Raw genomic sequence first — 12,741 nt, 5'->3', positions numbered from 1 at the left:
GATGGACATGTAAGCCGTTTCCAGTACCCCCTCCCCCCAGCGCAACTGTTGGGAGCTTATCTTTTCGTTCACATTTGCCAGCGTTTCTCTGGGGTGGACACCCGCGAAAAGAAGAGCTGTACTTCTAAGATTCAGACATACTGATAGGTCTTTTCCGGAGAGCTGAGTTTTTAGAGTCCTTTCTGCGTGCCTGCTGTTTCTCTCCTCTGAAACTTGGGCCATCCTTAGGGGTAGGGGTGTGCCTGTGTTGGGGAGGGGGGGGTGCCTCAGGGCTGGGGCATAAACAGAGAGGGCAGGCCACCTCCCCGACATCACATAGCGACGCGGAAACCGTCAGCGTCATCCTCACTGGCCGGTCATGCCTGCATTCATTCGTTCGGTACCTACTGAAGCACCTACTCCGTGCCAGGCATTGTTCTAAGCGCTCAAGATACACAGCAGTGAGCAAAAAGAACAAAGCCCGCCTGCTCCAAGTGCGGAGCTTGTTATTCTGGGCGTAATTACGATAAATTGCTAATTATGTATGCCTCCAGGATTGGAGCCAGGGGGGTGATCCCAACTGGGGGAGGGGGTTGCCTCATGGGAGACTTCTCCAAAGCCCCTACTTGTCAGGCTCCTCCTTTCCGACCCGTTCACCCCCACAGAGCTGTCGTGGGTGCTCACGGAACTAGACGGGGTATTCGGGGCCAGGAAGGTTGTCCCGCAGGGAGGGACAGAGAGGCGCCCTTTGCAGCCCGGCCGGGCTGTCAATAAAGTTTTGTTGCCTCGGCAACCGCAGGCCGGGCGGGGTCGACGGAAGAACCCGCGCGCCCGCCCCAGCTTTCTTCCCGCTGTTCCCGAAGGGTTCGCGGGAGAAAGAATAGGCCAGGCTCGACTCTACCGTGATGGGCGGGCGCCTTCGCCTATTGAAGGACGAGCTATTCCAAGGCCAGCCAGTCACACGCGGGCTATGCACGGGCAGAGCCCGCCCCCTCCCCACTTGGACCTGAATAACCTGACCTAAACCCGAGTTTTGCCGGGAGCCACGACGCTTTCGGCCAATGGGGACGCCGACTCCGGGCCGTGGGCGGGGCCGGTCTCCATGGCAGCGGCGGAAGGACAGCTACGGGAGCCATTAGCTGCAGTTGGCGGCGCTTGGCAGCGGCGCGGGCGGAGCAGGGTTTCGTGGGGGCGCCGATGGTGGGGGCAGGCGGGGAGGGGCCGAGTTGGACTCCGCCAATGGGAGCGGCGTGAGCGCCACAGCCCCTCAGGAGTGGCGGTGGCTTCGGCCAATGGGAGCTCCCCCTGGCCGTGGCGGGGCGGACCCAGCGGGGCAGACGGGAGGCGCGGCGACCGTGTCTGACGAGAGCCGGAGCAGGCAGTGGGAGGTGGTGGCGGCGGCGGCGCGGGTGCCTCAGGAGGAGGAGGAGGAGGAGAAGCGGGTGAGGGGTGGCGCGGGGCCCGACCTCTGAGCCCCCTCTCGGCCCCCACCCCGCGCCGCCTTGGCTCCCGGTCGCCCCCAGCCCCGACCGTCCCCCGCCCTGCCCGGCCCCTCCTCATGTCCAGGCGCCCACGTCTCCTGGCCCTTTGGCGGGCCCCCGGCTGCTCTCGGCGCCCAGCCCCTTCCCTGTGCTTGCTCACCCAGGCCCCTCCCTGCACTCCCGGGCCTAACCGGACCCCTGGGGTAGCCCGCGGGCTCTGCACTCCCCTCCCTGGATCTCACTGCGTGCCCAGGCCCCTGTCCCAGGACCACCACCGCGGACCTCAGCCCCTGCATCTGGACCCCTCACTGCCTACCCAGGTCCCTCCCTGGACCCAGGCTCGCTGCTCCCTGAATGCCTACCTGCCCCTTCTCTGCTTCTCCAAGCCCCGTTCTGGACCCTGCGGCCCCCCTTCACCTTCTCGGGACCTGCCCTCGACTCTAGGTCTCCACCCTGGCTTTCCTGGGGTCATCCCTGGATCCCCAGGCCTTCCCCCCGCCCCGTGTCTCCAGCAGGCACCCCCGGCCCTTCTTTGCCCCAGCTCCCCTCCGTGCAATCTGCATTTTGTCTTTACCCACATACCTCCCTGCAGCTCCCGCCCTGTCCCAGCGCCCTCTCGCAGCGCCCCCTCTTTATGTATCCCCAGCCTTCCTGTCTTTTCTAGACCCCCTTTCCCGCAGCTCTAGCTCCTGATCTCCCTTCAGCTCCCCCTTCCTTGCGGTCCCCCATGGACTCTCCCTGACACACTGTGGTGCGGATGCCCAGCAGGCCATCCGTAGGCCGGGTTAGGGGTCTCGTTTTCTTTCCTTTTGCTGATTCCCTTCTTTCTCCCCTTTTTATGGAGCTGTTCTGCCTCTCCGTGTCATTCCTCTCCTCTCCCCCCTTCCCTGCTTTGTCCTTGGAGCCCCCCCTCCCCGGAATCCTTGGAGAGGGAGCAGGTGCTGGGATCCTTCCTCCGCTCTCCCTCCCCTCACCCCCCTCCAGGCTGCCTGGGGCTTCACCGAGAGCTTCCTGATGATTCCCAAAGGCTGCTGGGGGAGTGGGGATGGGGGGGGTGGGAGGGAGGTGGAGGCTGAAGCCAGGAAGAGTGAGGGTGGGTGGAGGCACTGTCTGTCCCAGTGGGGTGGGAAGTCTTGGATTTTTCCTTGGTGAGGGCTGGAGGTGGGGATGGGTTCCCCCTGACTCCCGCCTCCGCAGGGCTAAGCCTTTAGGGTTATCCCTGACTGCCAATTAATCAGCCTTCCCCGGGCCAGTAGGGACATGCGTGCGTGTGCGTGTGTGTGTGTGTGTGTGTGTGTGTGTGTGGTGTATGGGGGCATGAGGAGATCTGCGCGTGAGTGTGTGGGTGTGCACAGAGGGTGGTCGTGTGTGGCTGGGGGATTTGTGTCTGCACCAGAGCGTGATACCGACTGACAGTGACTGATATTTCTTTGGGGGCTTCTCCACTGTCACAGTACTTGTTGCATTCTGTCTGCACCGAGAGCCCCGTGAAGTCAGCACTGCTTTCCTCCCCGATTTGTAGATGAGACTGGAGACCGAAACGCTTGCCAAATCCTGCGCAGCTCACAAACGGCCTTTCCCGGGGCGCCGCCCCTGCCCCTGCATTGTGTCCCCGACTCTTGGCCAGAGGCAGCATGGTCCGCGGGGCACCATGGGACCTGACAGAGTGACAGCCAGAGAGCTGTGTGAGAATGACGACCTTGCCACCAGCCTTGTCCTGGACCCCTACCTCGGCTTCCGCACCCATAAGATGAACGTCAGGTGAGCGGCCTGGGACAGGGTGGCCCCAGGGCTCCGGGACCCCTCCCCTGCCTCCACGGCCCCTGCAGCCCCAAGTGGGGGTGGGGGCAGGGCCCGGGAAGGCCCGGATGGATTAGGCCAAGGCCCTGGGACCCAGGCATGCCCTCTCCCCCAGCCCCGTGCCCCCCCTGCGGCGACAGCACCACCTGCGCTCAGCGCTGGAGGCCTTCCTGAAGCAGCGGGACCTGGAGGCTGCGTACCGGGCCCTGACGCTGGGAGGCTGGATGGCCCACTACTTCCAGAGCCGGGGCCCGCGGCAGGAGGCTGCCCTCAAGACCCACGTGAGGGCACCCCTCTCTTCCCCCACCCTCAGCCCACACGTCCTCCCTGTCACCTCGGCCTGTCCTGGATCCTTCGCTGTGGCAGGCAGACCTCTGGAACCCCAGTCCCTCTGCAAAGCCCACCCCCCCACCAGACTCCCTAACTTCCTAGCTGTTGGGGCCATCTGAGACGAGGCTCAGAGAATCCTAGGAGAGTTGGGGGGTCCTCTGAGATGGAGTACAACCTCTTCATTTGACAGATGAAGAAACTGAGGTCCCGAGAGGGGAAGTGAGTTCCCCAAGGCCACACAGCGGGTCAGTGGCAGAGCAGGACTAGAACCCAGGAGAGAGAGGGCTGAGGACGAGGCTGCCCCACCTCCTCACCCCGCCCACCCCGTCACCTCCCCCAGATCTATCGCTACCTCCGAGCCTTCCTGCCTGAAAGCGGCTTTACCATCCTGCCCTGTACACGCTATTCTATGGAGACAAATGGAGCCAAGATTGTGTCTACCAGAGCTTGGTAAGAGGGCCGAACTCACAGCTACGGGCTCCAGAGGCTGCTGGGAGAAGAGACCCCTGGAGATCAGGGGGGATACCTCTGGCGTTGAGGCCAGGAAGATGTCTTTGTTCAGGGGTGGGAAGAGACAGTTTCCTGCTGAGACGAAGGAGGCCAGGCCTAGTCCCAGAGACATTCTTCCCCCACAGCAGAGCCGATGGGGGTAAGAACCCCCATGCGACCCCAGGCTTCCGGGGGCTGCTAGGAAATCACTGCCCTTGTGCGCAGGACTGTGGCAGCCCTCGTGCCGATGGGGTCCCTGCTGCGTAGCCAGCGCCGCCGGGTAAGGGACAGGCCAGTGAGCAAGATGGACCCTGCCCACTGATCTCAGTGCAGAGAGAAGGCAGGCGGTAGCCGAGTAAACCCGCAGGTGCTGATCACAGTTGCTTGGTGCTTTGGGAGCCACCAGGGAACTTTGAGTGTTCTTGGGAAGCAGGCCTAAGCACAGACCCACTGGAGGGTCTGGTGAAGTGTGGGGGTGGGGGGTGGCAGCTTGTGGTGAGTTCACGGGAGTCCAGGCAGAAGGACTACTGTGCAGGGCCCAAGGGGAGTTGGTCGCGAGAGGAGAGCCCGAGTGACGCCTGGGTCCACTTGGGACGGGGCCATCCCATTCCAAGGACCTGGAGCCAGGAGACCCTCCAGGCAGGTGTGGAGGCGGTGGGGGGGGGGGGTGGACTTGAGAAATCTGGGAGGCGGACCACGGCGGCACAGGCAGGAGGCCCCCTGGTGGCCCAGCTGGGGCTTGGGGAGGCGCAGCTCAGACAGCGGCCTGGCCTGGCCTGGCCTTTCTGCAGGAAGAAGAACGAGAAGCTGGAACTGCTGGTGGGCTGCATCGCGGAGCTGCGGGAGGCTGACGAGGGGCTGCTGAGGGCCGGCGAGAACGACTTCAGCATCATGTACTCCACCCGCAAGCGCAGCGCACAGCTGTGGCTGGGCCCCGCCGCCTTCATAAACCACGGTGGGGCCGGGGCCGGCCCGGGACAGGGCGGGGCCAGGGCTGGTGGTGCCCGCTCACCTCCCTGCTCACTTGAGTCTCTTCTTCTCTCCCCCGCCCTCCCCTCAATGTTCCAGACTGCAAACCCAACTGCAAGGTGAGGCCTGGGGAACCCCCACTGAGGAGTGGGCTTGGGGGGAAGTAAGGGGGCCCCGGGGAGGGGCATTTGGGTCAGTGACTAGCCAGAAACTGCCCGGAGTCTCCCCACCTGGTACAGCTGCCTCCTGCCCCTGGCCGGAACCTTGTGTGCATCTGCAGGGATCAGGGATCAGGGATCAGGGAGGAAGGGGCCCTGCGGGTCTCCCTGGATCTCAGGTTGCCACCTGCTGGCAGCCTTCTTCCCTCTCTGAACCTGAGCTCACTTGGAGGGGGGAGTGTGGTGGACAGGGAGACAGAAGGTGCCCCCGCGCCTGGAGCCCACCGGCCACAGCTGTGCACCTGTCATAGCAGGACACAGGGGAGCTGAGCCCCAGAAGCCTGGGGTGAGGCCAGAGCGAGCCCCAGAGGATGAGACTCTGGGAGGCAGGACTTCCAGGCAGAGGGAGCGGGATGGAGAAGCAGCTTTGCAGGGAGAGCCACTGCGTGTTCTCTGTGGCGGAGCACAGAGTGCCCGAAAGCAGAGGAGTCTCGTAAGGCCTTGGGTGTGCATCCTGCTGGGTGTGGGCCTCGTCGCGCTGTCTGTCGGAGCCCCAAGGTGCGACCGGGGCTCTGGAGTTAGAACTGGGTTTGAGTCCTGGCTCCCCCAGCCCCCAGCCTGAGTTACTCTTCTCGGGTGGGAGACGGTGAGAACGTGTCTCCGGGGATGGTGGCGAGGGGCCGGTGTGAAGTGCACCCCCGTGGTTCTCGTGTTCTGTGACTCTGTAGACCCATTACATGGACTTGACGGCGGAAAATGTGCTGGGTAGGACAGAAAACGGGGCAAGGCTTCATGACAGAGGCTCTGTGGTGAGGTGGGTGCCAGCCACCTCAGGGCCCGGGCACCAGGCACCGGTCTTTTACCTAGCGGTGCAGAACCAGGAGGCCGCACAGATGTTCAGAGCCAGGCGCTTGAGGAGGAATAGGACTTTCCAAGGTGTCGAGGAGAAACTGAGGCGTGCTAGGCCATCCCAGACAGGCACATCTCAGCGGAGGGCCAGGAGGCATGGTCGCCATGGTGACTCTGGCCTCGCGTGCCACAAAGGAGCTCAGGTCTGCCCCACGGGTGCTCCCACTGGGTGAATAATGGGGTTTGGTTTTTAGATGGCCCTGGCAGCTCAAGAGCTAGAGGCTTGTCAGGACAGGGAGGGGCCAGAGGCTGGCGTGTGACCCGGTGTGTCACTGAGTGAGAGGTTGGCTCCAGATGGAGTCGGGGGGATACAGAGGGCAAGGACGCGAGGCCCCGTGCACGGAGGCTCCGGCCAGTTGGCCTGGGATGAAGTGGGCAGGTGGCCGGAGCCACCCCCAGGTGTGTGTCAGGCTAGAGTCGGGGGAGAGATGGGAGTCCACTCCTCCCAGAGGGGGAGCACGAGGCAGGAACAGGCACAGGCGAGAGTGGCCTCAGGGGGCAGTAATCCCGGGCTGGGGCCGCAGGGCAGACAGGCACCTGGGGTGGGGGGAGACGGCGAGACCGGCAGAGCTGGGACCTCGCTGCCAAGGTGCAGGCTGCCAGGGAGTGGGGAGCGGGTGGGGGCCTGTGGGAGGGGTGGAGGAAGGGTGCAGGAGGGAGCAGGCGGTGCTGTCTGCCAACACTGCCAGGGTCAGGTTAGATCATCATCCTGCGGGGAGGGCGGAGGCCAGCACGCGGGCAGGAAGTTGGGGAGCGTGTTCAGAGGGCAGGCCCTGGAAGCTCCTGGGGGCTCCTGGCTCCTGGCCCCTGCCCGTCCTGGGATCACATTCGTCCTGGGTGGGGTGGAGCCAGACAGCCCCCAGGACCTGTCACTGAGCAGCCCAGCCCCCAGTTTGTGCCCGCAGATGGGAACGCAGCCTGTGTGAAGGTACTCCGGGACATTGAGCCGGGGGACGAGGTAACCTGCTTCTATGGCGAAGGCTTCTTTGGTGAAAAGAATGAGCACTGTGAATGCTATACCTGTGAGAGGTGAGGGGTGAGGTGGGGAGGGACCCAGGAGGGGTGAGGTGGGGAGGGCACCCGAGAGAGGTGAGGTGGGAGGGCCCCCACCAAGGGTGAGGTGGGGAGGGCACCCGAGAGGGGTGAGGTGGGAGGGCCCCCACCAAGGGGAAGGGGGGAGGGACCCAGGAGGGGTGAGGTGGGGAGGGCACCCAAGAGAGGTGAGGTGGGAGGGCCCCCACCAAGGGTGAGGTGGGGAGGGCACCCACCAAGGGGGAGGGGGGAGGGCACCCGAGAGGGGTGAGGTGGGGAGGGCACCTGAGAGAGGTGAGGTGGGAGGGCCCCCACCAAGGGGGGGGGGGAGGGACCCAGGAGGGGTGAGGTGGGAGGGCCCCCACCAAGGGGGAGGGGGGAGGGACCCAGGAGGGGTGAGGTGGGGAGGGACCAGGAGGGGTGAGGTGGCAGGCCACGGAGGGAGGTGGGGAGGCCCCGCAGGAGCACACTGCAGTGCCCGTGAAGAGCCTCCTCAGGACCCGCTTCCGTCCTCTCCTTCCGCCCGCTCACAGGAGAGGCGAAGGGGCCTTCCGACTGCGGCCCAGGGAACCTGCGCCCCCGCGGCTGCTGGACAAGTACGAGCTCCGGGAGACCAAACGGAGGCTGCAGCAGGGCCTGGAGGGTGGTGGCCGGCTGGGCCCCAGGGCCTGTGCCCACCTGTCCCCACTGCTCCGGGACCCGTTCTGTGGTAAGCTCGGGGTGGGGACCCTGTCCTGCCAGCCTGTGTCCATCCCGACCACCGACCACCGTGTCCCTCCATCGCCCTCCCTCCCCTCACCCCATATCCCCCCCCCCCGCCCCGTGCCAGTCGCCCTGCTCACATCCACCCCTTTCTCTCCCCTCCCCCTTCCACAGCTGCCTGCCAGCCCCTACGCCCCCTGCCCTGCGGCGCCCGCCCTGACGCCTTGCCCCTCTGGCTCCAGTGGCTGCCTCAGCCCCAGCCCCGGGTGCGCCCCCGGAGACGCCGACGCCCCCAGCCCCGGAGGGCCCCAGCTCCCCCCCTTCTCCGTGCTGCCCGAGTCTCCTTGCACCAGTGGGGAGGCTGTGGCCCCCGATGCTGCCTGCAGGCGGAGGCCCTGGTGGCCCTGGGCCCGGCCCCCCGCGCCCACTGGGCCCCTCAGCAGGACTGGCACTGGGCCCGGCGCTATGGGCTGCCTTACGTGGTGCGCGTGGACCTGAGCCGGGTGGCCCGGCCCCCACCTGCTGCCCCCGCCCCTGCCCCTGCCGGGACCCCAGGCCCCACCCCCATCCCCAAGCAGGCCCTCGCCTTTGCCCCCTTCTCCCCACCCAAGCGCCTGCGGCTGGTGGTCAGCCATGGCTCCATTGACCTGGATGTCAACGGTGACGGGCCATGATGGGCCGGAGGGGAGGCCCCGGGCCAGGAGAGGAAGGGATCCTGCCTAGTCCCCCCCTCCCCCGCGGCCCCATGTTCTCCGAGACTCACTGACCTCTAGAAGGAGCTCTTGGACCTCTGGGAGGGAGCTGGCCCTGGACCCCAGCACAGTTCTTACCGGGCTGGGGGCTGGGTCGGTTTGGAGACACCCAGGGATCTGACCCCTGACCCTTTGTGACTGCTGACCCCTGAGCCGCCCCCGCCCCATTGGGTGCCCTGGCCGCTGCTGCCCCACCCCCATCCCCACCTCCAACCTCAGGACTACAGGAGCCGTTCCCTTCCCTACCCCCCTCCTGCCCAGGGAGCAAAGCCATAAGGGGTGGGGGCCGCCCCTTGGTGTCTCCCCGGAAGCCCAGGCCTCAGGAGGCAGTGGAATTGACCTGGGGGCGGCCCCCCCTAGAGACTGCCCTGCGGAGGGGAGTGGGTTTGGGCTCAGCTCTGCGACTGTCTGAGGTGGGGGGGCAAGGTGGGGGGATGTCTGGGACACGTCCTCACCACCCCGTGGGTCTCAGGGAGGCCGGACGCGACCTCATCTTTCTCATGGTGCTGTCCCTGGTGCTACTGGGGTGTGGGGGTCCCTCCCCTCCCCCACACCAGAACGGGGTATGTTGGGGGATTGAAAGCACTTGAACTTTTTATTTTATTAAAACCTTGTTATAAGCAGCGTCCTTTGTAGCTTTTCATTTTGGTTTATGTGTCGAGGGGATGTTTGTGGCGCTTTGGAGGGGCGAAGGGTCGATAGGATGGCCCCGAGGATGGCGGAAGACAGAAGCGAGAACCCCATCCCTGCTGGAAGGGTGCTGGTGAAGAGTGCGCGGACTCCCCTCTCCTTCAGATGAGGTAACAGGTCCGGCAAGTAGGGTGACTTGGCCACGGTCAGGTGGGGCCCAGCTGCCCCCATAGCCTCGTCCGTGTCTTCTCGGTAGGCCCGGCTCTGTGGGACCAGGGCGATGATGCTCCAGATCTGGGGCCTTAGGGAACACCACATCACCTTCGTGGTCACCTCCTCCCTGCCACTGTGCCTGAGACATGGGGACAGCTACCCACCGGTGAGCGCGTCCTGCTTCCGAGGGCTGGCGCTGTTCTAGAGCTGAGGCCTCACATGAGGGGCAGAAGCGGCCAGGGGCTGAAGGGAGGGCGAGAGGGGCAGGGAGAGGCCGCTGGGGGTGGGGGGTGGGCAGGGCAGAGCGGGACGTGTTTACCCCGAATCCCTCTCTTTCACAGAGCACCTGTCTGTCTGACTCCCACTGAGCCTGTTGGTTTGAAAGGAGGAAGGCGAGGAGGGCGTGGAGGGCAGACTCCAGTGCAGGTGCCTCACGGTGGCGTCTAGACCAGCAGCACAGCAGAGCCGGAATCTCCTCCGGGATGGATGGACAGACAACCACGGGGCGGGGGGTTACAAGCACTTCCAGAGATCCTGTTGTAAAGTGTAGTAACTGCACGTGCGCATGTGCACTCTTCTCGGGAGAGGGCTTGGAGCCTTGGTCCGCTTCCTCAGAGTATCTGGAACCCAAGTGGTCGGAGGCCCACGCAGAGCCCGCTCATTCTGGGTTGTAGGATGAGGCGTTGCCCCGCCAGCCTCCGCCCACCCGATGCCAGTAGCAACCCCCTCGGTTGTGACAGAAATGTCTCCAGACGGTTGTGACAGAAATGTCTCCAGACGCTGCCAGACGTCCCCCTGGGGGCCAGCGCCACCCCCACTGAGAAGCGCTGGGCTGGGGCGGCAGGGTGATGGGGAGGGAGTCGCGCGGCTTGTGTGGCCTGGCGTCCGTCTTCACGGCTGCGCTCCCAAGACCACCCCACCCCCTTTACAAACAGCCTGCGGAGGACAGTGACCACCTTGCTGCCAGGTTCTGCCCCGAACTCCCCCCCCCACCTCCACCCCGCTGAGTCGATGGCTCCTACCACGACAGGACAGCACAGGCCCCGGGGAGGGAAGAATGAGAGTTGGCAGGTCAAGGCAGGGGCTCGAACCCCATCGCGCAGCCTGAACGAGGGCGTAGGGAAGTTGGCCGGGAGATGAAGGGAAGAAGGAACTGAAAGAAGCAGGAAATAATCACAGCTCACGTGCTCAAGGTCCATGCTCTGCCTTCTCCTTCGCCTCTGGTGGCTGGGCCGGAAGCAGAGCCGAGAGTGCCATCCAGGCTGGGCACCCCAATCCTGGACCCACTCCTTTCCTGACCCTTTTACATGCACACGGCATTGGCCGGTTGTCTCCAGGAGCCCCGGGACCCTGTGATGGGTTGGCCATCCTGGAGGGCGATTAGTCACTCCCACTGTGCGATGTGTCAGCCACCAGTATGAACCAACACGCTTCCTCGGATTGCTTACACAGGCAGAGACCCCCCACACACACCCGGAGAGACCTGGGCCCAACAACTAGCCTGTGGTTCACAGCATGGTCCTCCCCAGCAGCCCTACGAAGTGTAGGTGCGGTTATCAGCAGACTTTGGATGAAAAGACCACGGTGCAGACGGCTTGGGGAATTGGGGGCCACGTGGCTGGTAATCTGTGCAACTGGGACTTGAGGCGTTTCAGAGTTCATCAGGCTGCAGGATCTTCAGGATGAGAAGGAGGCTGGCTCCAGAAACAGGAGGCTGGAGCCGTGCCCACTGGGGACCAAGGGACAGTGAGCTGGGTCGCGGTGGCTTCCATGGGGAGGAGAGGGAGAGGGGGTTCCTTCAGAGTTTGGGTTCCCAGAGCAAAGGTGAAGGGCAGCTGAGCGTTTCTGATGGGGAAGTGCCTGGAAGCCTGAGCCTGTCCATGGATGGGGAGGAAGGAACCGGCTGGCGAGGAGCTCAGAGGCAGGGGAAGAGGGCAAGAGGTGGCCTGAGACGGAGGGGATGGCGCTGGGGGAAGAAAGGGGGAGGGGGAAGGAGGTGGTGAGGAGAGCAGGGATGCGAGTTGGGGAGAGGGGCGGGAACGGGACCTCCTCTGACCTGGGAAGCTGCCGCAGGTCCCTGCTGCTGGCACTGGGGCTTCAGGGAGCAGTGGAGGCGCTGTTCAGAGTTCAAGGCCTGGGGGTGTGCTGTGCTGTTGACCCAGACAGCCATAGTGCACGAGGCCGGACCCCGCCTCCAGCTCTGGCATCCTTAGGGTTGGTGGCCTGGAGTATAAACAATGCTCCAGAAGTGGTTGAGGGATGGGGCGCCTTGGTGGCCCAGTCGGTTGAGCATCTGACTTGATTTCAGCTCAGGTCATGATGTCACCATTCATGAGTTTGAGCCCCGCATCGGGCTCTGCACTGACAGCGTGCAGTAGGCTTGGGATTCTCTCTGCTCCACCCCTGCTTGTTCTCTCTCTCTCTCTCTCTCTCTCCCTCCCTCCCTCCCTCTCTCCCTCTCCCTCCCCGCCCCCACCAAAATAAACTTTAAAAAAAGTGGTGGAGGGCTGATGGTGGGGACAGAAAATGGAGAGTTGAGAGTGGCTGCCGGGCAAGGGAGAGAAAGTGCCCTCCAGGCAGGGGTGGCCTGCTGAGGTCCAGAGGCTGGCTGGGGCTGTACAGGTGGCAGGCTCTGTGCTCAGATGCTACCTAGGTGACCTCACCGAGTGTCAGCCAGCAGCCCTATTTGGTGACTCGGAGAGGTGCCTTGCCCGTGTGTCACCATCGGCTTCCCTGCCACAGGGGCAGCGCTCCCGGCACGCCCTGCGCACTCACCTGCCCCCCTGCCTCTCAGGCTGTGATTGGAGGAGGGGGGGGCAGGGTATCTGGGTGAAGCCATCCCAGGAGATGAGACGGCTGGGGTGCGCCCTGGGTGGCTTGATGAGGCCAGCGTGGAGGGTGTGCCTGGGGACAGTCATCCAGGAGGCTGGGTGGAGCCAGTCCTCCAGAGTCCGCTCAGCCCCTCCCATCATCCCACCTGTCCTGGTAACGGGACTGTACCATCTCTGTTTCCTGGGGAAGCTGAGGTGCACACAGGTCAAGAAGCTTGTTCAGGGTCACCGACAAGTTGTTCTGATCAGTAACAGCGACCTTCGAGCCCCGGATTAAACTGGCCTCGACATGACTTGAGAGAGCCTGGCTCCAGGCTGAGTCCTACAGCTTCAGGGAGACACAGTGGAATCCAGGACTCGGTCCGGGCTAGAAGCCCAGGGCTCTGCGCTCTGTTAAGGGTCACGCCTCAGCCTCCGGGCGGGGGGTGGGGGGGGTGGGGGGGGAGGGGGCAGGTGGTTGGAGAGG

General features: G+C 64.5%; 1 protein-coding gene and 1 long non-coding RNA gene across 4 annotated transcripts; one reads left to right on the top strand and one right to left on the bottom strand.

The window, feature by feature from the left end:
- Positions 1-1,336: 1,336 nt before the first annotated feature.
- Positions 1,337-9,229, top strand: KMT5C (lysine methyltransferase 5C). Its single transcript, XM_042968645.1, has 9 exons — positions 1,337-1,421; positions 2,983-3,221; positions 3,376-3,541; positions 3,931-4,040; positions 4,871-5,034; positions 5,148-5,167; positions 7,008-7,144; positions 7,681-7,856; positions 8,024-9,229. Exons 2-9 carry the CDS (start codon positions 2,983-2,985, stop codon positions 8,521-8,523), a joined length of 1,512 nt encoding a protein of 503 aa, XP_042824579.1. The 5' UTR covers positions 1,337-1,421; the 3' UTR covers positions 8,524-9,229.
- On the bottom strand, positions 9,184-12,636 carry LOC102952918. 3 transcript variants are annotated; one of them, XR_006211745.1, is made up of 3 exons: positions 12,445-12,636; positions 11,501-11,667; positions 9,184-11,410 (listed from the first exon to the last, which is right to left on the bottom strand). It is a non-coding gene; the product is annotated as an uncharacterized LOC102952918 (long non-coding RNA). The 3 variants fall into 3 exon arrangements; XR_006211744.1 differs by lacking the exon at positions 12,445-12,636 and having other exon boundaries at positions 11,501-11,774; XR_444824.3 differs by lacking the exon at positions 12,445-12,636 and having other exon boundaries at positions 9,184-11,173; positions 11,501-11,774.
- Between the last annotated feature and the right edge of the window lie 105 nt (positions 12,637-12,741).

Source organism: Panthera tigris, chromosome E2 (assembly GCF_018350195.1).
Source record: "Panthera tigris isolate Pti1 chromosome E2, P.tigris_Pti1_mat1.1, whole genome shotgun sequence".
In the NCBI taxonomy this organism is placed as follows: domain Eukaryota; kingdom Metazoa; phylum Chordata; class Mammalia; order Carnivora; family Felidae; genus Panthera; species Panthera tigris.
This window is presented reverse-complemented; position numbering and strand designations above follow the sequence as displayed.

Coding starts and splice junctions, on each gene's coding strand:
- KMT5C (XM_042968645.1), top strand. CDS start 2,983: ATGAGACTGGAGACCGAAACGCTTGCCAAATCCTGCGCAGCTCACAAA. Junction 5,035..5,147: donor CGCCGCCTTCATAAACCACG/GTGGGGCCGGGG, acceptor TCAATGTTCCAG/ACTGCAAACCCAACTGCAAG. Junction 7,857..8,023: donor GCTCCGGGACCCGTTCTGTG/GTAAGCTCGGGG, acceptor CCCCTTCCACAG/CTGCCTGCCAGCCCCTACGC.